Below are 21,853 nucleotides of genomic sequence, written 5' to 3'. Positions count from 1 at the left end.
AGGTAGGTAGGTGGGGGGTAGGTAGATGTTGAGACTCTAGAAAGAGACAGAGAAGAGCAACACAGATAATTAGGGGACTGGAGGCTAAAACATACAAGAAACCATTGCTGGAATTGGTTATGTCTAGTTTAACGAAGAGAAGGACGAGGGGGGACATGATAGCAGTGTTCCAGTATCTCAGGGGCTGCCACAAAGAAGAGGGAGTCAAGCTATTCTCCAAAGCGCCTGAAGGCAGGACAAGAAGCAACGGATGGAAACTAATCAAGGAGAGAAGCAACTTAGAACTGAGGAGAAACTTCCTGACAGTTAGAACAATTAACCAGTGGAACAACCTGCCTCCAGAAGCGGTGAATGCTCCAACACTGGAAGTTTTTAAGAAGAGACTGGACAGCCGTTTGTCTGAAATGGTATAGGGTTTCCTGCCTGAGCAGGGGGTTGGACTAGATCACCTCCAAGGTCCCTTCCAACTTTATTATTGTTGTTATTGTTATTATCATTGTTATTATTTATTATAGGTAGGTAGGTAGGTAGGTAGGTAGGTAGGTAGGTAGGTAGGTAGGTAGGTAGGTAGGTAGGTAGGTAGGTAGATAACCTTTATTGTCGTTTTTTACTGTGGGCACAATGGCTCACATTAAAAATGAAATTTAGTTGCTTGCTCTCAAATTGTACACATAAGGAGAATATTTGTAGCTCAGAGTTGAATGAAGGTTCCTTGGTGCTCACTGAGCTTGGTTGTTTTTTTTCAGATGTTTCGTTACCCAAATTAGCACTGCTAGTTTGGGTAATGAAACGTCTGCAAGGAAACAACCATCTCACAGATCCCCAAGGGACCCCTCTTAACTTTTCATAGTGTATCCAAAAATGATGGTAGGTTCCAGCAGATACAGCCTTAAAAGAACAGAAGTCTTCCCAAATCCTTGACATTCTCCCTCTCCTGACTTCTGCCCAGACACGTCCTCCATCTGCTGTGCTAATGGTAGATATTTTCACTTCTTTTTCAAGGCTGTAGCATAATATATATCAGTGATGGCGAACCTTTTAGAGACCCAGTGCCCAAATTGCAACCCAAAACCCACTTATTTATCACCGGGTGCCAGGTGGGCGTGGCCACAGTGGTCATGGCAGACTTGGTGGGTGGGGCCAGGGCGGCGGGGGCCAGTCCCTCGCCATCTCCGGGGCACGGCACGCGTGCCCACAGAGAGGGCTCGGAGTGCCGCCTCTGGCACGTGTGCCATAGGTTCGCCACCACTGATATATATATTACTTTTTGATGAATTTCAGTTGTATTTTTAGATGGATATTATACTAGGGCAGTGGTTTTTGTTTTTTTTAATGGATGACTTTTTTAGATATGCTGATGAGAGGTATAAAAATACCGTAAATGTTTCTTCCTGAGCAAGGGAAGCTGTGGTCCACCGTCTTGATTCTATTTCATGCGTCTTTCCCCTACAGCACATCCTTTCTCCTGTTGCATTTTGGCTTGATGCTCCTGCCCCACCCATTGCTTCCTGCTGCCTCATCATTTCCACCCCCTGCTTGTTTTTCCCCTCCCTTCCTCCAGGGGGAGCTCTGAAAAGGACAGCCTGATAGCTAAGAAATGTTCCTACAGCCGCTTCAAGAACTCTGCTGAAAGCGCAGAAGACCCTGAGAAAAGACCAAGTGAGTGATGTCTGATGAGTATGTGTGTGTGTGGGGAGGGGAGGTGTAGAGGTAGTCCTTGACTTAGACTGGTTGCTTAGCAACCGTTTGAAGTTCTGATGGGCCTACCTGGAAGTTAGTTACAACCTGGATTCGAAGCTCCAACATTCAGCCACGCTCCTTGCAGTCACGTGACTGCATTTTGGACACTTGGCACAACCGGACCACATTTATGCCTGCGTGCAGCATCCTGCAATCACACGGCCACATTTTACAATGGTTTTGCCAAAAGCTGGCATTTACTTCCATTTTTTGGCAAAGCCGCCCCCGTTGCAAACCATTAGTTTGCCTAACGACCCCTGCATTTGCTTAACAACCACCACAAAAAAGGTTGCAAAATAGGGTCAGTCACCTGACTAACTTGCTTTATGACCATAATGAGTTATGACCACGATGAGTAGGCTCCATTACTGTCATAACTCGAGGACTACCTGGTAAAAAAAAATATCACATTTATACCTAGCTATCAACTTTACCTGACAAGAGTTTGGGAATATGTAAAGAACTGGTGTGAATGCTTTGGGGAGTGAAGTGTTGAAGGAAAAGGCTTCATCAGGGTCCAGTCCAAGCCAGGAATAAACAACATGGCAACTGCTTTAGAAAGAACGTTGCAGTTTATTGAAGAGAAGAGCCAGACAGAAAGATGGCTCTGGAAGAAAAGAGAAAGAGCACATGTAGGGAGTGGGTTTTATACCCTCTGGGGCTCTTGAGTTTGTTTCCTGTTCCTGTTTGAGGCTTTGTATTTCCTGTGTCGTGTCCTTTGACCTGAGTCTGAGTGTGCCCCCTTGGCATCTGTGGGTTAATCCTGTCTTGTTTTAGAGTTTGGGTGGGGTATGCAGATTTTAGGTGTCGTTGTCTTCTTAATCTTCTAGCTTGAGGCCTCCAATCTTCCTGAATGGATTGCCACATCTGCATTTCTACAGAGCTGGTTTCTGCTTGGGGGAGGAAAACTTGGGGCTATTAAGAAAAACTAGGCCTATGCTTTTCTGCCTCTTTAAGATCCTTTGAGGAAATATAATATTCTGCCCTTTTAATATTTCCTTCTCTGGGGTGGGGCTGACTTCCTACAGAAGTTCGCATTTTGCCTGGGGGAGGCACATTCAAACAACAGATGGGAAAAACAACAGTCCTCAAAACTTGAAACACCCAAAACAAAATTACTTCATTGAAATATGCATTCATCCAAAGACTAGGGCCAAGGGCCAGAGGCTGCCCATGGCTACTGCAAAGGATTCACTTTCAAACAAATACTTGCAAAGTACCCTCAAGTCTCTGAAGATGTTTACCAGACTTGCCTGTTTGTGAAAAAATAATAATTTTCTTTATTCTGAATCATCTTGCGGGTCCATCTAGCCAAGGTAGCATTTTCCCCTGTGTTTAGATTCATTGACTGAGAATGGAAGATGAAACCTCTATGTCAGTGGTGGCGAACCTATGGCATGGGTGCCAGAGGCGGCACTCGGAGCCCTCTCTGTGGGCACACGCACTGTCTCCCCAGTCCTAGGCCTTCAGCTGGGTTTTATAAAACCTTTTCACTTTAGGCCTCCGCCGCTGTGTGCAAAAAAAAAAAAGGTTCAATCAATCAATCAATTTCAACTTCTCGTGGGAAAAAAAAAGATCTCGCAAAGTTGGAATTGATTGATTGAACTTTTTAGCCCCATCCAGTCTGCTGTTACCAAGGCGGCCACGCCCACCCAATGGGCCACACCCACCCAATGGGCCACACCCACCCGCACACGACAATGCATAAGTGGGTTTTGGGTTGCAGTTTGGGCATCAGTCTCTAAAAGATTTGCCCTCACTGCTCTATGTGGAAAACGTGGCTCTCTAATAACTCTGTCATATAATACAGGTGGTCCCCAACTTACAATTCATTTAACGACCATTCAAAGTTACAATTGCACTAAAAAAAAGCCAGTTGCCAAGCATCTGAATTTTGATCACACGATCACGGGGGATGTTTCAAAAGTCATAACTGTGAAAAAGGGTCATAAGTCACTTTTTTCAGTGCTGTGACTTTGAACAGTCACTAGATGAACTGTTGTAAGTCAAGGACTACCCGCATATGATTGAAATCTCATCTGGAACAGTCTTTAACACAAGAGCCTACAATGTATTAGCATGCATTAGTAACATGACATTTGATCCTGGATTCTTCCTACTTTTTTAGGTGATATAAAGAATAACCCTGATTCACCAAGAGCAACTCAGAGATCAGACAGCAAGTAAATCTTCCCCTTTCTGGCTTTATAGTCTCTTTTTATCTTCATTTCCAGGGAATCACAAAAGGTCCAAAAGCTTGGGCCTGATAGTTCAGCCTGCAGTGATAACTATAAGCACAAAACTATAGCAACAACAGCAAATGAACTAGAAAGACTAGCTGTGAAGCGACACTTGGATCGGAACTGAAAAATTGCAGAGCCTTCCCCAACCCAGTTCAGCACCTTTCAATGTGCTGAGCTACAACCACACTTGTGCCAATCAGTTACTACTGTTGTAAAACAGTTCAAGAATCCACTAATATAGCATCCAAATCTGAAGAAGACCCAGCTTTTACTTAAACGTCTCCACTGAAGGCAAATTCACCACATGCTAAGTCAGTCAGTTCCATGGTTGAACAGCTCTTGCCATTAGGAAATGATTCCAGATGTCTTACTAACATCTGTTCCCTTGTCATGTGAGCTAATTGTTTCTTGTCCCATCTTCTGGAGCGACTCTGGTTCATCTTCTGCATGACAGTTTCTGGGTTTTTCTCCCCTTTGGTAATTTCTACTATGGGAATAAGAAAACTAATCCACTTTTTAGCCCATGGATGTCAAGTTAGAAAAGCACTGTAAAAGCTATAAACCTAATTAATTAAATTTATATGCCCACTCAATTCGCCCATGGTGAGTCTGGGCAGCTTACAACATTACTAATCCACAATCCAGCACATACACACAAACACACACATACACAGTTGACGAATACAATCAAACCAGCCACTTGATTGGTTTCATATCAACTTGGGGTCCTCAAGCCTGCTGACCAGGTCTTCGGGGCCTTTCAGAAAAATATCAGGATGGGAGCCAGGCTTTCTATCTCCAGAGGAATGATATTCCACAGGGTGGGGGCCACCACAGAGAGGGCCCTTTTTCTTGTTCCCACCAGAAGTACTTCCCTAATAATTGGGACGTGCAACATGTCCTGCCTTCCTGCTCTGGTGGGCCAGTTTTGTACAGTACATCCACAATCATACATCTGTATAATTACCTTCATGGTTTTTTTTAATCTTCCCTGATCTATCTAGATAACTGCTCTTTTTCTCCCTTAGACTTAAAGGCACTGCTCTGAGCCATCCCCATGATCCAGAACCAATGATCATTAGGCAGATGGAAGAGGCAGCCCAGGTTCCTGAAGAATCTTCATCTCCCAAGATGGATGATTCAGCCTTTTTGGAAAAGACAAAGACCTCCAGTGCTTTAACAGTCCCTTACAAGAATGCCATTGGCAAAAGTAACCATCCTGTTCCCAGGATTCCCCTGAAGCAGAATAAGGGGCTGTACAATCTGGCCCCAAGCTCATGGCAGATGAAGCCACTGTGGATAGTAGCAGGAAGTCCTTATGAAGCCAAGTGGATCCACCACAAGTATCTGTATTGCAATACCAGACCTTGGTAAGGGAAATGGACCAAAAACTTGGCTGTTAACAGATAATGTTGTCTGTAAGAAGTAGGACAACATAGCCAACAGCGTTGCTAAAGTATTAGTTATTGAAGTCTTCCTCTTCTCCGTTATTAGATCTGACTAAGGGAGCAGCATAACTTTCCTTAGGTTTGCTTCTTTAGATCAGAGTAGAAGCCATTTAGTATTGTTCGCTACTTACTCCATATACAGTATTGGGGTGGTGAATCTGGTCCTCTAGAACAGAGGTAGGCAATCTTGGCTCTTTTATGACTCGTGGACTTCAACTCCCAGAATTCCTGAGCCAGCATGGCTCAGCTTGGAAACCTCTCCCTTTCCCCTCAGCATGGCTGGCTCAGGAATTCTGGGAGTTGAAGTCCACGAGTCATAAAAGAGCCAAGGTTGCCTACCCCTGCTCTAGAACAACAGTTCCCAAACTTGGCAACTTTCCAAGGCAGCTATGTTGGCTGGCCAGTTCTGGGAATTGAAGTCCACACATCTTAAAAGTTGCCAAGATTGGAAAACCCTGCTCTAGACGATGTTAAAGTACAACTGACAGCAGCTCCAGTTAACATAGTCAATGATGAAGGGTCCAGGAGTTGTAACTCAAGAGACCTCACACCTGCCTGTATTTTAAAGGTACGGTCTTGTTTGCCTTATGCTAGGTTTTTTTAAATTTTGAAATCCTTCTCATTTCTTCTTTGCAACTGGAAGTTCGTTTAATTAGCTTTTACTGTATCTGAAATTGTATTTGAAATTCCTTCCCCCCCCTTCCTTTCTTTCAAAATTTGTGATCCAAATAGAGGACTCCAAATGAGAATGAAAGCAAAACAGATTTATTAGACCATCATATGCTGTAAACTTGGGAATTTGACCCACCTGGAAACTTGAATGCAGATTTAAAACATTGTTTAAAATGTGATAGAACTGAATTAAGTTATCTTCACTTGGAGATATTGTGCCATGCTGAATGTACTTAAATGTTAGGAAAGGACAGGCTAGAGTCCTGTGCTTTTGTCTTGACAAATAAGAAAATGTTGGAAGGGATATGTGCAATAAAAATATCCAATTTTTATCAAAATGGATTTTAGCACTTTGGGGTCGAAATTCAGATCTCATTCTAGTTCAGTTTATTTTAATTCTCAATTACACGATGTGGTTGGAAAAGGTTGTTTGAAATAAAACTGGCATTTCTCATTCTTCGTTGATCCTTGTCAGGTCCCTTTAACTAATGAGAGATTTAATAGTAGATGATAGGACAAAATATGCTTATGGGGAAGGGAAGTGTTTTTTTTTAATTTAGGTATGTGTGAAATGTGAAAGTTTATTGTATATTTGATGATTTAGAAGAAGCACATTAAGAAAACAGACATGAATTAGGGATTGTTCTCCATGGAGTTGAAAGTTGATTGATGCGATAAGGGAGTATAGGGCAGACATGAAGCATGAGTAAAGAATGAATGGTATGCTTAGCAGATGATTCAGTTGAAGCGGGACTAAAATTATGAAGCGTAATAATGCCCTTTTAGTTGTTTAATGTATTAATGCAGGGGTGTCAAACTCGCAACGACACGTGGCGTGTCGCAACGTATCGTGACTTTTTTGCCATTGCCGGCAATGGGGTGGACGTGGTTTTGCTATGATGCATCTGGCCTGCGGGCCAGCAGTTTGACACTCTTGTATTAATGGGTGAATGTATTAGGAATATCTTGTAGCAATATTAGAGATGCGTTAGGGTCATCAACACCCACCCACATAGATGTCCCTAACTAATGCATTATACACCTGCACATTTTTGTATATAGTTAAACTTATTTTAAAGACCAAAATATTGAATACATTACAATTCAGCCAAATTAAAAAAGGGGGGGAAGGCCAGAGAATTAATACAATTTGCAGACTGTCTAGGCCAGTGGTGGCGAACCTATGGCACGGGTGCCAGAGACGGCACTCGGAGCCCTCTCTGTGGGCACACGTGCCATTGCCCCAGCCTCGCCTCTCCCCACGTCCTCCTCCTCACCAGCAGCCCCCCTGGAGGAGAGTTGCCCCCGAGCGTGGCCCACACGGAGCAGTGCAGCCAAGGACATGGTACCCAGGCAGCGTAGACAAGACTCTGCCCTCATGCCCCATCCCGCACAGTTGATGCTGCGGGGCGCGGGCAGAGGGCGTGGCCATGGTGCTGCTGGGCTGCCTGGGCGATCTGTGGTGGGCCCTGGAGGCGGTGAGTGGCCCTGCGGGCAGGTGGGGTAGGGGACAGGGTGGGGGTGGAGCAGGGGCGGGGCAGGGGGTGGAGCGGGGGCGGGGCCAGTTTTGGGGCACGGTCTCTAAAAGGTTCGCCATCCCTGGTCTAAGCAGAACTAAATCAGCTAACGGAGATTGCCAGTAGTAAATCCAAATCCTTCTCAAGTTAATCATAAACAAAATTTGGCAATCTCCCTATATATTTCTTTAATGGGACCACAACTATCTCAGTTTGGTCACCTTGATAGTATAATGTTTGTTTTATTACTTTTAACCTTTTAAACTGCTCAGAATCTTTTTTGACAAGCGGTCAGTCTGAAATGGTGCTAAATGAATGAATAAGTAGGCTTTTTTCTAGTAACAAAAATAGAGAGTTCTCACCAGATCGGTCACAATGGAAAATTAATCGGTTGCAACCATTGACAAAAATAATAATGCAATAGTGTTTGCAAATTATCTTGACCACGCCATCCGGACAGCAGCCCGGGCAATCTTGTGGCAGTATATTAACCATCAGTGGCAAGGCAGTCTAGCTAATGGAAATGTTCTTTTTTTTATGGGACAGAAAGGATATTATAATTAAGTATGGAGAGAGGTCTACCACAAAGATCACCATTGTTGTTAATCCTACGCAGCTCCAAATCAAGGGCTCACTGCTTAATTTCCAGGATGACACTCTCGTGCTCTGTCCTCAGCAAAAATTTGATTTTTTAAAGGAAACTTGTGCTTTCTTTTAAAGAAGAGGCAAATTTATCAGCTAGGATTTTTTTTGTAAAATGATGGATGACTTCAGCCAAAAGAGTTGTGTTTTGTCAGAGAACACAGTCTCAACATTCCAAATGTAGTCTTTTGAGTCTTCAGAAAGGGGACAAAGGTTAGCAGAGATTGCAGCAAAAATTCTATGTGAAGAGTAGATGACAGGAAACATTTTGGCGAATAGCTATACAGGTGGTCCTTAACTTAGGATCACAATGGTGACCAGAACTTCCATTGCTAAGTAAAGCAGTTAGGTGGGTCATGCCCAATTTTATAATCTTTTTTAGCTGTGGCCATTAAGTGAATCACACAGTTGTTAAGCAAAAGGTATTTCTGTTGATTTTGTTTGTCAGAAGCTGGCTAGGAAAGTTGCAAATGGAATCAAATGATCCTGGGATACTGCAACCATCATAAATGCATGCCAGTTGCCAGGTGCCATAATTTGATCATGTGACTGCAGTGGTCATAAGGGCAAGAACCAGTTGTAAGTCTCCTTTTTCAGCACCATTGTAACTTTGAATAGTCACTCCCATCCTGTTCTACTCATGTTGGAAGCATCTAATGCAGTGGTGGCGAACCTATGGCATGTGTGCCAGAGGTGGCACTCAGAGCCCTCTCTGTGGGCACGCGCACCCTAGCCCCACCTCCCCCCACGGCCCCACCAGCAGACCCCCCCGGAGGAGAGTCACCCACGGGCACAGCCCATGCAGAGCAGCGCAGCCAAGGACATGGCAGCCGGGCAGCAGGGACAAGACTCTGTCCTCGCGCCCCGTCGTGTGCAGATGATGCTGTGGGGTGTGGGTGGAGGGCGTGGCCGTCATGGCACTGCAGGGCCACCTGGGTGATCTGCTGCAGCGGGCTGTGGAGGCAGCGGGTGGCCCTATGGGTAGCCGGGGGTGGATGGCGGGGCGGTTTTTGGGCACTCGGTCTCTAAAAGGTTCGCCATCATTGATCTAATGCACTTCTGGGTTGAAAGGATTAGCCAGTGACACCACTTTGCCTGGGTGACGCCCAGTTAAGGGGTTCTTTTATGGCCCCGTTAATGTTCTCACCGAAGTGGTACCTATCTATCTACTTGTGATTGCTCACTTTCAAACTGCTAGGTCAGCGGGAGCTGGAGCAGATGACGGGAGCTCACCCCCTCCACACAGCAGCACTCGGGTCTGGAATATGGGCTTGCTAATTGTCAACCCAGCATCCTAACTATGTGAGCCACTGTGCTCCTTGAACAGTCACCAAATGAACTGTTGTAAGTCGAGGATTACCTGTAATGCACTTTTTGGGAATGAGCAAGCCCTCCCTCCCCCATCCATTGTTGCAATGTATTCTCAGACTTTCCAACAGGTTGTGTACCTTTCAAATTTTCCATGCAGTAAGAATCTGATTATAGATGCTTGTTTCATACCAGACTGAGTTTAAGAACCTTGGGCGCAGGAGAGGGAGGGAGGGCAGGAGTTATGGCTATTTCAAAGCACTGTAAGGAAAAAGGAAGCTGTATCTTGCCTGCCTTTGAGCCAATCACTCTAATTTTTCTATCTACATCCAAAATATTTATTACATTTACACCTACCCTCAATCAGAATAGCCCCACAGCCATTTATAAATATAAACAGAATTAAAACAGTAGAAATTAAAAATGAATAGCAATTAAAACAAAATCAGACTGCCCAAATCCAATGATCAATTAAAATAAAAAAAGGATTTTACAGGTAGTCCTCGACTTACAACAGTTCATTTAGTGACCGTTCAAAGTTACAGCACTGAAAAAAGTGACATAACCATTTTTAGTTACAACCTTTGCACCATTCCCCATGATCATGTGATCACAATTCAGATGCTTGACAACTGATTCATGCTTATGACCATTGCCATGCTCCAAGGTCACGTGATCCCTTTTTGCAGCTTTTTGACAAGCCAAGTCAATGGGGAAGCCAGATTCACTTAAAAACCCTGTTACTACCTTAACAACTGCAGCGATTCATTTAACAGGTGTGGCAAGAAAGGTCGTAAAATTCATTTAATAAATGTCTCATTTAGCAACAGAAACGTTGAGCTCAATTGTGGTTGTAAGTTGAGGATTACCTATATTGTAGAATGGCTTGGTGTTTAAGGAAAAGTATTCATCGTGGTTCAGTCCAAGCCGGGAATAAACAACATGGCGACTGCTTTAGAAAGAAGGTTGCAGTTTATTGAAGAGGAGAGCCAGACAGAAAGATGGCTCTGGAAGAAAAGAGGAGTGAGCACATGTAGGGAGTGGGTTTTTATACCCTCTGGAGCCTTTTGTTTGGAGTTGTTCCTGTGGCATGAACTTTGACCTGAGTCTGAATGTGCCTTTCTGGTATTCTGATGGTGGTGGGTTAATCCTATTATGTCCCAAAGGTCATATCCTGCTTCCCTGGGACTGTGGCTGATGCCTCTTAGATTTTTGGTGTGCGGGATTGTTGATTCTAGGGATCTTTCTTCCTAATCCGTTTCATGACTCCAGTCTTTCTGACAAGATTATCACATCTGCAATTCTACAGACTTGGTTTCTGTTTGGGACAGAGAGATTTGGGGGGGGGGTGTCTGCTTTTAAATCCTTTAGGGAAATATATTCTGTCTTTTAAATATTTCCAAAAATATTTCTTTCTGGGGGGGTGTGTGACTTCCCACACTGGGAAACAGCTTGGTCCTTCGGATCCTCCTGAATGCCATCCACGAAGGGCATCACTGATTCAATCATCACTGAAGCAACCTGAAGGTTTTTGCAGTACACAAATATTCCAAGGTTGAAAAAGAAAACAGGATTTAATAATAATAATAATGATAAAGTTGGAAGGGACCTCGGAGGTCATCTAGTCCAACCTCCTGCTCAGGCAGGAAACCCTATATACCATTTCGGACAAATGGCTGTCCAGTCTCTTCTTAAAAACTTCCAGTGTTGGAGCATTCACCGCTTCTGGAGGCAGGTTGTTCCACTGGTTAGTTGTTCTCACTGTCAGGAAGTTTCTCCTTAGTTCTAGGTTGCTTCTCTCCTTGATTAGTTATAATAATAATAATAGTAAAGTTGGAAGGGACCTTGAAGGTCATCTAGTCCAACCCCCTGCTCAGGCAGGAAACCCTATACCATTTCAGACAAATGGCTGTCCAGTTTCCTCTTAAAAACTTCCAGTGTTGGAGCATTCACCGCTTCTGGAGCCAGGTTGTTCCACTGGTTAATTGTTCTCACTGTCAGGAAGTTTCTCCTTAGTTCTAACACAGCCCAGGAGAACTAGGAGAAAATTGAGGGAATGTAATGGAATACGATGGGGGGGGGGAACACCACTGGGTGCCTTTCCACACGGGGTGACATTTCCTTGCAAGCTTCACGTGTAATCCCAGCGCGCTCCCTCCCCGTCCGGAGGTCTCCCTCAATTTAGAGCCCAGAACCGGAAGTCTTGCTGGGGAAAAAAGCAGCAGGACGGCTGACGGGCGCCCTGGCCGACCTTCTCCAGCGCGCAGGCGCGCTGAAGAGGCGTCGCTTGGATCTCGCCAAGTTCACGCCGGGTCCGCGGCTGGCGTACCATTTCCTCCTTCGGTCAAGGAGACTAGAGACGTGCGCCTGCGCAATAGTTAGCGCAAGCGTCGCGCCTGGAAGCCGGTTGCAGTGGCGGCGGGGTTCGCTGCTCGGGGGGGGCTCGCGGCGGGCCGGGGGAGGGGTGGCGCGCGGCGAGGAAGAAGGCCGCCTCGCTCGATCGCGCGCGCGCGCCCGCCATGTACCAGCGGAGCCCGAAGGCGGCCCTGCGCGTGGGGGCCCGCTGCTCCTGGCGATGGGACGGCGGCAGCAGCAGCAGCAGCCCGTTCCGCCTGGGCCAGGGCGAGTCGGCGCGCTGTTGCCACCCGGCGCGGTTGCGGCAGCGGGTGAGTGAAAGGCGGCGGCGGCGGCGGCACGGGCGTGGCCGGGCATCCCCAGCTCCTCGCGGGAAAGAGGAGGCAAAGGCAGGGGCGCCTGCCCCCGCGAGGAGCAAGCTTGTTGGAAAGCGGGGTGGGTAGGTGGGGGAATGGACCGGCAGATCGCGGAGAAGACAGAAGCAATTGGGATCCGTTTAGGCTGAGATCGCGGATCAATCAGTCACCTTTGCAGATCTCCCTTGCGGGGGGATCGGCGGCGCTGGGCTGGACAAAACCTCGGTTGGACCCGGTTAGAATTGCCGGGTTGAACGGAGCAGGATTATAGCCGGTTTTCTAAGGTTTTTCCCGTGACTTCACGCCTCCTCCGGTGCTTCTCCAGTGACAGCTCGCTCGGCGGATCAGTCGAGGCTCTGGTGTCGCTGCAGAGATGTGTAACCTGCGGGTAAAAGCGGTTTTTGTCTACCGCTTGAAAATCTTAGGAGGTGTGGCTGGCCGCCTTTCCAAAAAGTTGCTACTCGGTTGTTGATGTGACCCGAGGGGCAGTGATTAAATCCCGGCATAATACAGGATTAGCTGCATTGAATGAAATTCGTTTTAGTCTGGCCGCTTACACGCCATTTAAAGAGCAGAGATAGTAAAACAGTGGTTCTCAACCTTTTTAATGCCGTGACCCCAACCGGTCGTAAGTTGAGGACTAAACCGGTTGTAAGTTGAGGACTAAACCAGTCGTAAGTCGAGGACTACCCAACCGGTCATAAGTCGAGGACTTTCCCTGCCCGGGAGCGCCGCGCATGCGTGGTTCCGCCCCCCTGTGCCGGCCGAGGCGTAGCTGGCAAGCGGCAGAGACGGAGCAGGCCGACCACTAGCTGGCCCAGCCCAAGGGAGGTAAGGCACCCGCTGGAAAAGGGGGAAAAAAATGGCGGACAACCTTGCTTGGCGACCCCCGTGAAATGGTCGATCGACCCCAAATGGGGTCCCGACCCACAGGTTGAGAACCACTGTAGTAAAAGAAGAAGAAAAAAAATAGGGCAAGGTCTTGCATTGGAATGTATGAGATGCGTTTGAATATTAGTATTGTGTTTCATTCCTGTTTCTAGTCAAATCAGCATACGAGTTATAAACCTCAGTCTGTACTTGCTTTGCGCGCTCTAAGGTTTATTATTATTATTATTTTTTGGCCTGCAAAAGGACTGCTGGATTCTTGTCTTATGTTAGATTTGACTTTCATTTTCATGAGCCAAGTTTACAATCTTATTTTTATTTTATTTTATCCTGTACTATGCAGAAATGTTATTGCATTGACATCCCATAGTTCTGAGAAGATTTCTTATCTCAAAATAGAGTAAATTATGGCCTGTAACTTATCTTGTGGTTGGTCCTTAATAAAACAAAAACAAAAAAAAACCCCAAACAACCAAACAGGGGATGTATTTAAATATCAAAGATTTTTCTTAAATTACCCAAATTCTGTTCTGTAAAAGAATGAGTTCTGTGCTCGGCAGGCATTACTCGGATAAAAGCAAACTTCCTTTTCCGTGAAAAAGGCTTGTCAAGGTGCAGATCTATCAGGTGAGATCAGACAGCCCAGAGATAATACGCTGAGGGAAATGCTGCTTCCGCCTTTCAGGAGCGCCAAGGACTGAATACGTTTTTTTTATCATTAGGTTCATTATTCTGAAATCTCTCTCCCTTTTTTTTTTTTTAAGGATGTGGCTGCCTCCTCGGATAAATTACCTCCTGAGCTTGTCTCTTCCACATCAGTAAGACTGACTTTTCACTCCCTATTCTCCAAGAAGCTGTCAGAAGCTACCCCTCGCCATCCGCCTCTGCCTCAACCTTCTGTAGAAAACTGTACTGTAATCAATTATGGACTGAAATTCAGCAGCCCGGAGACTAGGCCCCTTTTCCAGCCAACTGTCCCTTCCCCTCCTGAAAGCATGGAAGATGCCATCATTTTGGAGAACGGGAGGCAAGAGGATAACTTAAGGGTACGACCTAGAGAAGGACTGGACAGTACTTCTTTAGACTCTTTGTATAGTCTCTTTCATGGCTGGCCGTTGCCATCACCTTACCAGACGCCTGAGGCAGCACCCGCATCCCTCGCGCCTTTCCGAGCCACATCTGGGGCTCCCTCCCCGGTCACTTCTCCTACCAGTAATAACCGCGACATGGAGGAGCATCTCGAAGTCATGCAGCAGAAATTACGGGAAGAGGTACTCAACGTTGCTATTTTGCTACTTGGGGAACTAGCTTTCTTTTCCGTTGTAGAATGGTAGGGCTGGCTGGGAGACTGCATGATTGTGAACTTGGCATTGGATAAAAGACTTGTGTGTGAGAGAGAGAGACACAGTTTTGTCAAGTGTAGTTTAGGAAAAAAAAAAGAGCTGGGGTTTGCAGAGTGCTCGGTGGTCCATTGTTTGTTCTGTGATTTAAGCAACTCCTAAGAAAGAGGAGATCTTTTCTGATCTCATCTGTTCATATATACCAGTGATGGCGAACCTTTTAGAGACCCAGTGCCCAAAAACCGCCCCCCGCCCCTGCTCCGCCTCCTGCCCTGCCTGCCCCACCCAGCCACGGCCACACACCGCCTCCATGGCCCACTGCAGCAGATCGCCCAGGCAGCCCTGCAGCACCATGGCAGCCACGCCCTCTGCCCGCACCCCGCAGCATCATCTGCATGCTATGGGGCGCCAGGGCGGAGTCTTGTCCCTGCTGCCCGGCTATGTCCTTGGCTGCGCTGCTCCATGCTGGCCACGTCTAGGGGCAACTCTCCTGCAAGATGGCTGCTGGTGAGGAGGGGGCCGCAGGGGGAGGCGGGGCTGGGGTGACGGTGTGCATGCCCACAGAGAGGGCTCTGAGTGCCATAGGTTCGCCACCACTGATATATACTATTAATTACTCTTTCTTATATAAGTTACATGTTAACAGCCAGGAATGGAAAACTACATATTTTAAGTACCGGTACATTACAATAAGACATGATATTTAGAGTACCTAGTAAATGCGTTCAATAAATTGTTGGTAAGTATTTAATGATGAATTCCTTCTCTGCAGTGCTGTTGTTTTTTAAATTGTAAAATCATCCTTTCTTTTTATAAGCGGTATTCAAATTGTTTACTGGCTTGGTCAATTACTCTGCTACCTCAAGATACAACATGTGAGTTAGTTATAATAGATCCCAAAATCCCAACATCTTTTTGGATGGCTTTATGGGCAACTACATATCTTAATGTTTTGCTTTGGACTGGTAAAAGAAGCTCTACAAGTATTAGGAATCCTCACTATCATAAATTGGAATAATCTTTAAAGGAACAACAGAATGTTTGTCTTGTGGCCTGTTTAGCCTTTTGGTGCACCAATGTGGGTTTTTTTTAATTGTAGCACACCTGCATTTCTTAATTATTGGAGAAAGATTAACAATTTTTGCTTTGTAATTGCTTGTTCAATATTTGTAATTTGCAGTAATCCTCTTTGAGTTTTTGAGGTTATAGTGCTGTTCATTGTAATATTTTATAGAAAGTGACTAAGACAATTATTTGAGGAGGCAGTGCTAAACCATGCTAAAAGTCTTGACTTTTGTAATCTGCAGGTAAAAGGATAACAAAGCAGGTGCTTATGTGTTTATTAATGTAAAGAATATTTGACTTCATAGACTAATAGTTCAATGTGTTGTAAAGCAGCTTTGTGTATCTGAAACACCTAAATTATTTTATAGATGGAATAGGGAGGTCTAGAAATTGATTGCACTAAATTTGAAAGCTTGCAGCAACAGGATTTATCTTAAAAAGAGTTTAGTTTCAGTCTTTTCTGCAAGCAGGTTGAAATTTTGGTTTCCCCAAAAATTCCCAAAGGGTCTTGATTTACGCACCTTTATATTCCACCCGTTCCCACAATAGTGAACAATTATTTGTGCAGTTCTAGGGTGCTGATGCATGCACTTGAGGTAAGCATGTAGGATTCCAGCATGTTTTATTAACTGATTATTGATACAACACACATTCACGAATAAAAATAAGACTGTAAAATCTGCACTCCTATTCATGGAAATTGAGGCATTAGAATTTAACAAATAGTAGTTTTTGTCTCTACTGGACAGAATATAGGCCGAAAACTCTCAAAGCAAAATATTGCCAATGTACTGCTGAGAATCTGTGAGCTATAAATTCCTCACTTTGGTTTGCTCTTCTTGTTCTCTCTCCCATCCCTCCAGTTACCAGCCTTTTTTTCGAAGTCTCATGATTATGCAATGTATTCCCAGGACGTAGAATTCATCAATGAGATTCTGCATCTGAAAACACGGTCAGTCTTGAATCAGCGAGGGAAGGTGGGAAGTTACCTGAGGGCTGTCCTTTAATGAATGAGAAAGGTTCCATAATATGGTTAGGGTTATACAGAGGAATTCAGTCTACACTTACGTCAGAGATCTAACCATTGGAGAGCTGGGCAAATTTTTTTCCTCATGAAAAGTTTCCCAGATTTAATTTCAATTTATTGTTGGACCTTGATCTTAGAAGACAGGAAACTGTGGCCAGCGTATCTGATCCACAAAGAAAAATCTGTGCTTATCCCTGTATTCAGTTCTGGGAAGTCCGGGGGGGGGGGAAGGGGATGAAGGGGGTAGAGTTATATAAAATTTGGTGTATTAATATGTTATAAAGAATGTAATTTTTTCTTTGTGAAGAGAAGGTGGTCGGCTAGTACCCCCAAACTGCATCCGAAGGTTGAGGAAAAGAAGGAGGTGGGATGTGTAGGGTAGTTGGAAGAGAAAGAGGAGAGAGGTGTGGGTAGGAGGGGAGGAAACGAAGAGGGAAGTAGGTAGGAAGGGTGAAAGAGAGGGTGGATGCGGGGGGGGGGGGACGACTGCCGATCACCTCTGAAAATATGATATTTAATAGGTTTTCTTTTTTAATGATGTGCACCATATTTGTATTAAGAATTTGTTTATTTGAAAATTAATAAAAATTTGTAAAACACAAAGAAAAATCTTTGCAAAACACACCAGTCATGAGAGAAGGTCATAACTTGCCCTCTTTTCAATATATGTATTTTATTTATTAAATGTGTACGGTATTCTCCTCCCCCACTCCCATTACCCATCGTTGGAAGGGGGGGGGAGTTCTTGTACACCATCTAGCCCTTTCCCCATTTATGGGGACAATTATTAGTAATCATATCCTATATAGCAAGGAAGGTGTGTAATTTTTAATAATAAATTATACAATTTCTTGGCTATATAAAATACGAGTATTAGCAATTGGCATGACAGGAAGGGCAAAAGACCCATCAAGGAAGCATCTGGAATTGGTTTCATAGATTCTGAATGAGTCTAATTGAATTCTTGGTAGCCCTATCCAATAAAGCAACTACCTTATCTAATTAGTGATTTCATGAATAGCACACTGACACTAAAAGAAAACCTGCTAATTTCCCCTCATTCATTTAAGAGCATATTGTAGGAGGCAACTGCATAAACAAAAAGTCTTGGCCCATCACTTTGTACTGATGTGGCATTTTGTCAGTTGCTAGAATACCTACTGAGCTCGCTACTTTATAGTTTTTCTGACAAATAGCTTAAGGACTTTTAAAAGCCGCCGCAATCCCCATTTTATTAGTGGCAAGGCTTGTGTTGTCATATATTTGATTCATTAAAGCTGCCTCCTCTTTCCCCAATATAACTGATTTCTAAAGTTTAAGAGCAGTGCCCCCCCCCCCAATCTTTTGAGTACCAGGGACTGGTTCCCTGGAGAGAGGTTTTTCCATGGACCGGAAGGGGCATGGTTTTGCATGCTGCTGGCATCCTGCAGATGGGGCTTCGCTTGTTTGCACGGCCCAGTTTCTGGCATGTCTCGGCCTGGTGCTGGTCCATGGACCTGGGGTTGGGGACCCCTGGTTTAAAAGTACATAAATGATTTGTGGACTATCCAACATTTCAGGTTTAGTATAAAAAAACTGCTTTGGGGGGAAGGTAGGAGGACAATCCTTGCGCCTGGCCAATATCCTATTAAAACAGCCGTTATTTATTAAAACAGCCGTTATTTTTCTTGAGGTCATTGGAAATTGTCACATGATCCTGAGAAAAGATGAAGCTGCTTTAAGATGTCGCAGACAGATGTGCTGTTTGTGTTTCCAAGCATTTTTGGGGAAATGAAGCACAGCTCTCATCTACAGTAATCTGTACTACCAGTATAGATATAAATTTTATTGTAGTCATTGATGCCTGTTGAAGGCAAAGATTCAGTCTTCCTTTCCAAAGGCTGTGGCTGCACCTAGGCCACTCTTATTTCTCAGAAGGAAATACAAGAAGTCCTCATTTAGTGACCACAGTTGGGACCCACAACTTGGTCCTTAAGCAAACTGGTTGCTAAGTGAATCTGCAAACTGTGCTTTCCTTTGCAGGAAACTGCATCTTCAGCTTTCCTTTACAGACCTGGACAGTTATACATGTGAGGATAGGTCACAAAGCTTCTTTTTCATCACTGTCATAACTGAGAATGGTTGCTAAACAAGGAAGTCTGTAAATGAGGACTGCCTTTACTATACATAGATGGAATCTTTTTCTAGTCAGAGACAGGTTCTCAAAATGGGTTATTTTGATTTAGGTAGTTCTGTACAGATAATCCTTGACTTTTGACCGGTTGCTTAGCGACTGTTCGAAATTGACAGTGTCCCTCCCCCTGGGGTGTTTTACGTTTTTGCTGAAAACTGCCCATAGTGAACAATTGATTCACTAAGTGACTGCAGCGTTTGCTTTGTGACCGCTACAAAAAAGGATTGTAAAATTTGTAAGTTGTCAGTTGTAAGTCGAGGACTACCTGTAGTCCAGGAGTCCCCCAACCTCTGGGCCACAGTCCTCTAGTGGGCTGTGAGGTGTTTGCAACCAGGCCAAGGAAACGGGCGAGCCCACACACACACATCCTCACTTGCGCAAACAGCGGGCAAGTATGTGCACAAGCACTCCAATTTGTGTGAGCAGCAGGCGCGCATGGATGCCGCTCACGCAAATGGAGCTGTGCTCACGAGCGCTTGCCGGCTGCTTGCGCAGAACCATCTTCTCTCTCTCTCCCTCCCGCCCCCCTCCAAGCAAGTCCGCAAAGCCGGAAAGGTTGGGAACTCTACTATAGTCATCTATCTTACATGGGAGCAGATAAGAAATAGATGTAAGAGACATCATTCAATGTGTATGGGAAATCCACGGTGAGAGAATTATTTAAACATGCATCGAGGTACATTTATGTATAGATAAGGAAGTGCAGGTAGTCCTCGACTTACAACAGTTCGTTTCGAGACCAAGTTGCAATGGCACTGAAAACAGTGACAGTTTTCACACTTAACGACTGTTGCAGCATCCCCATGGTCACGTAATCAGAATTCAGACTCTTGGCAACTAACTCATATTTACGACGGTCGCGGTGTCCCAGGGTCATGTGATCACCTTTTGCGACCTTCTGACAAGCCAAGTCAATGGGGAAGCCAGATTCACTTAACAACCCATGTTAAGATGACCTTAACAATTGCAGTGATTCATTTAACAGGTGTGGCAAGACAGGTCGTAAAATGGGGCAAAATTCATTTAACAAACGTCTCATTTAGCAACAGAAATTTTGGGCTCAATTGTGGTCGTACATTGAGGCCCACCTGTAGCCTTTTCTGCAGTGAGGCGATACAGGAATTCCCTATTCGAACCGTTCTCTTCTTACTTCTACCACCAGTGGCCTAACGATATATCAAATGGCGGTTGTGTTGTGCCGTTTTGTGGCCTGGAACTATTTTATTCATATGCACCTAGAGGTGATGAAGGTGACACAACATCCGGAGAACTGGAGCATCCAAGTGCGGTGGCGGATTAGAGGACTGCCTTTCCACATTTTCCTGATGCGTTTCTTCAGGAATAAACCTGAATTTTACAGGTGAGGCGCCTCTGAGGGGATAGCAATAGTTTCTAGCAGGACTACCCGATTCTGTAATAGCTTTGTTCCCTCTGCCATCCGTCTGGTAAACTCGCAAGATTCATTATGCATAATATTGTATTTATTTATTTTTGTCATATTTATGTAGTGTATATTGGAGGTGGTGACCCTTTGAGAGCTGTATGCAACAGAATTTCATTTTAATGTATGCCGATTAGTGTACTTTCAAAGTAACAATAAAGTTATTATTCTGTTATTCTATTCTATTATTCTATTCTATTCTATTCTGTTCCAATTCTAATCTAATTCTATTCTATTCTAATTCTATTCTATTATTTCTAATTCATTCCATTCCTATTCTATTCTATTCTATTCTATTCTATTCTATTCTATTCTATTCTACTCTACTCTACTCTATACTCTACTCTACTCTACTCTACTCTACTCTACTCTACTCTACTCTACTCTACTCTACTCTACTCTAATCCTTAAGGCTGAAATAGAAAAACAGGCATAGAATGCCCTTATCTTACTTCTGTCTAACCCTTTTCTGAGAGATTTCTCTGTGGAGTCCTTGGTGCTCTCTGAGCTTGGTTGTTTTCTTGCGGATATTTCCACTAGCACTAGCACTGGTGATGTTACGTAGTTGGGTAATGAAAGGTCTGCAAGAAAACAACCAAGCTCAGAGAACACGAAGAAATCCACAGTTCAATATTCTTTTCTATTGATTTACCATTCTCTTTTGGCATCTGGGCTGGTCTTCTGAATCCTTCCTTAATATGGTCTGATTTGCTATGCTTATTGGCCTGGGATGTAAGCGCAGTTAAACTTAATCAAGCCTTTTAGGACAGAGTAAAATAACTACTCAAAAATATTATAATTCTACAGCTGTATTTGTCTAAGAGGATGCCAGAATGTGGTCTTGCTTGGCTAATTTTCATTTCACTCCTCTTCCAGAATTTACGATGCCTATTCCACTTTCTTCTTAAACCCGCAAGGTTTAATTAAGTGTCACAGAGTAAGCAAGGTGAGTTCCTGAGCGTGAACAGTGTTGCAGGATATCCTGGTGTGATTCCCAACTGCCCCTCCACAAAAAACTTTGCTTAGATCTTGGCAAGAAAACAAGTCTGTTGAAACTAACTTTTGTGTTTTCTTTCCTTTCAGTTCATGCCCTCCCAGCCACTTCAGAACAAGCTGAAAAACCTTGCCGTGGCCTCTTTGCTGGGCCTGGAGCTCTCAGACCAGAGGCCATCCCTTTTGCCGTGGCTAGTTAACAGCAAGGGGCATCAAGAGACTGTAGGGGATAGTTAAGCCTTGCCCCTCTTGTCAATACCTCTTTTGGTTCATCTGCCTGTATGGTAAGGAGGATGCCACTGAACAACCCATTGTATATCTGTGTTTCTTCTGTATAGTGTGGATGTTGCCCCATGTTGGTGCTGTTAATTGCACTAGTAAGTGCTGTAAAGATGATTGCAATCTAATATTGTACATAATAAAAAAAAGTTTACGTTGCAAGAATATCTATTTATTTATTATTTAAATTTATATACCGCCCTATCTCCCTTACGGGACTCAGGGCGGTGAACAGGCAATAATAAAAATCACAATAAATATTGAATAAAAAGCCTGCTCTAAAATACCCCATATAAAACCCCTAGCAAAGCCCAATCAAAACTACGCCAGGCCGGCCGCATGGAATAGATGGGTTTTCAAGGCTCG

The 21,853-nt window shown here is 44.4% G+C and overlaps 2 protein-coding genes across 2 annotated transcripts in view; both read left to right on the top strand.

The window, feature by feature from the left end:
- The window catches only part of ATAT1 (alpha tubulin acetyltransferase 1), a 31,614-nt gene extending 27,727 nt beyond the window's left edge, over positions 1-3,887 (top strand). Inside the window, exon 10 of the mRNA XM_029286379.1 lies at positions 3,869-3,887. Coding sequence (XP_029142212.1) covers positions 3,869-3,872 — 4 coding nt within the window. The 3' untranslated portion in view covers positions 3,873-3,887. The remainder of the gene's footprint in view (positions 1-3,868) is intronic.
- An 8,202-nt stretch (positions 3,888-12,089) lies between these two features.
- On the top strand, positions 12,090-21,629 carry CUNH6orf136 (chromosome unknown C6orf136 homolog). Its single transcript, XM_015827091.2, has 6 exons — positions 12,090-12,236; positions 14,021-14,440; positions 16,438-16,526; positions 19,937-20,134; positions 21,092-21,161; positions 21,299-21,629. Exons 1-6 carry the CDS (start codon positions 12,090-12,092, stop codon positions 21,443-21,445), a joined length of 1,071 nt encoding a protein of 356 aa, XP_015682577.2. The 3' UTR covers positions 21,446-21,629.
- Positions 21,630-21,853: the final 224 nt, after the last annotated feature.

This window comes from Protobothrops mucrosquamatus, unplaced genomic scaffold (genome assembly GCF_001527695.2).
Source record: "Protobothrops mucrosquamatus isolate PMUCROS unplaced genomic scaffold, P.Mucros_1.0 scaffold3490, whole genome shotgun sequence".
NCBI lineage: Eukaryota > Metazoa > Chordata > Lepidosauria > Squamata > Viperidae > Protobothrops > Protobothrops mucrosquamatus.
The sequence above is the reverse complement of the archived record's forward strand: the minus strand, read 5'-3'. Positions and strand labels throughout refer to the sequence as shown.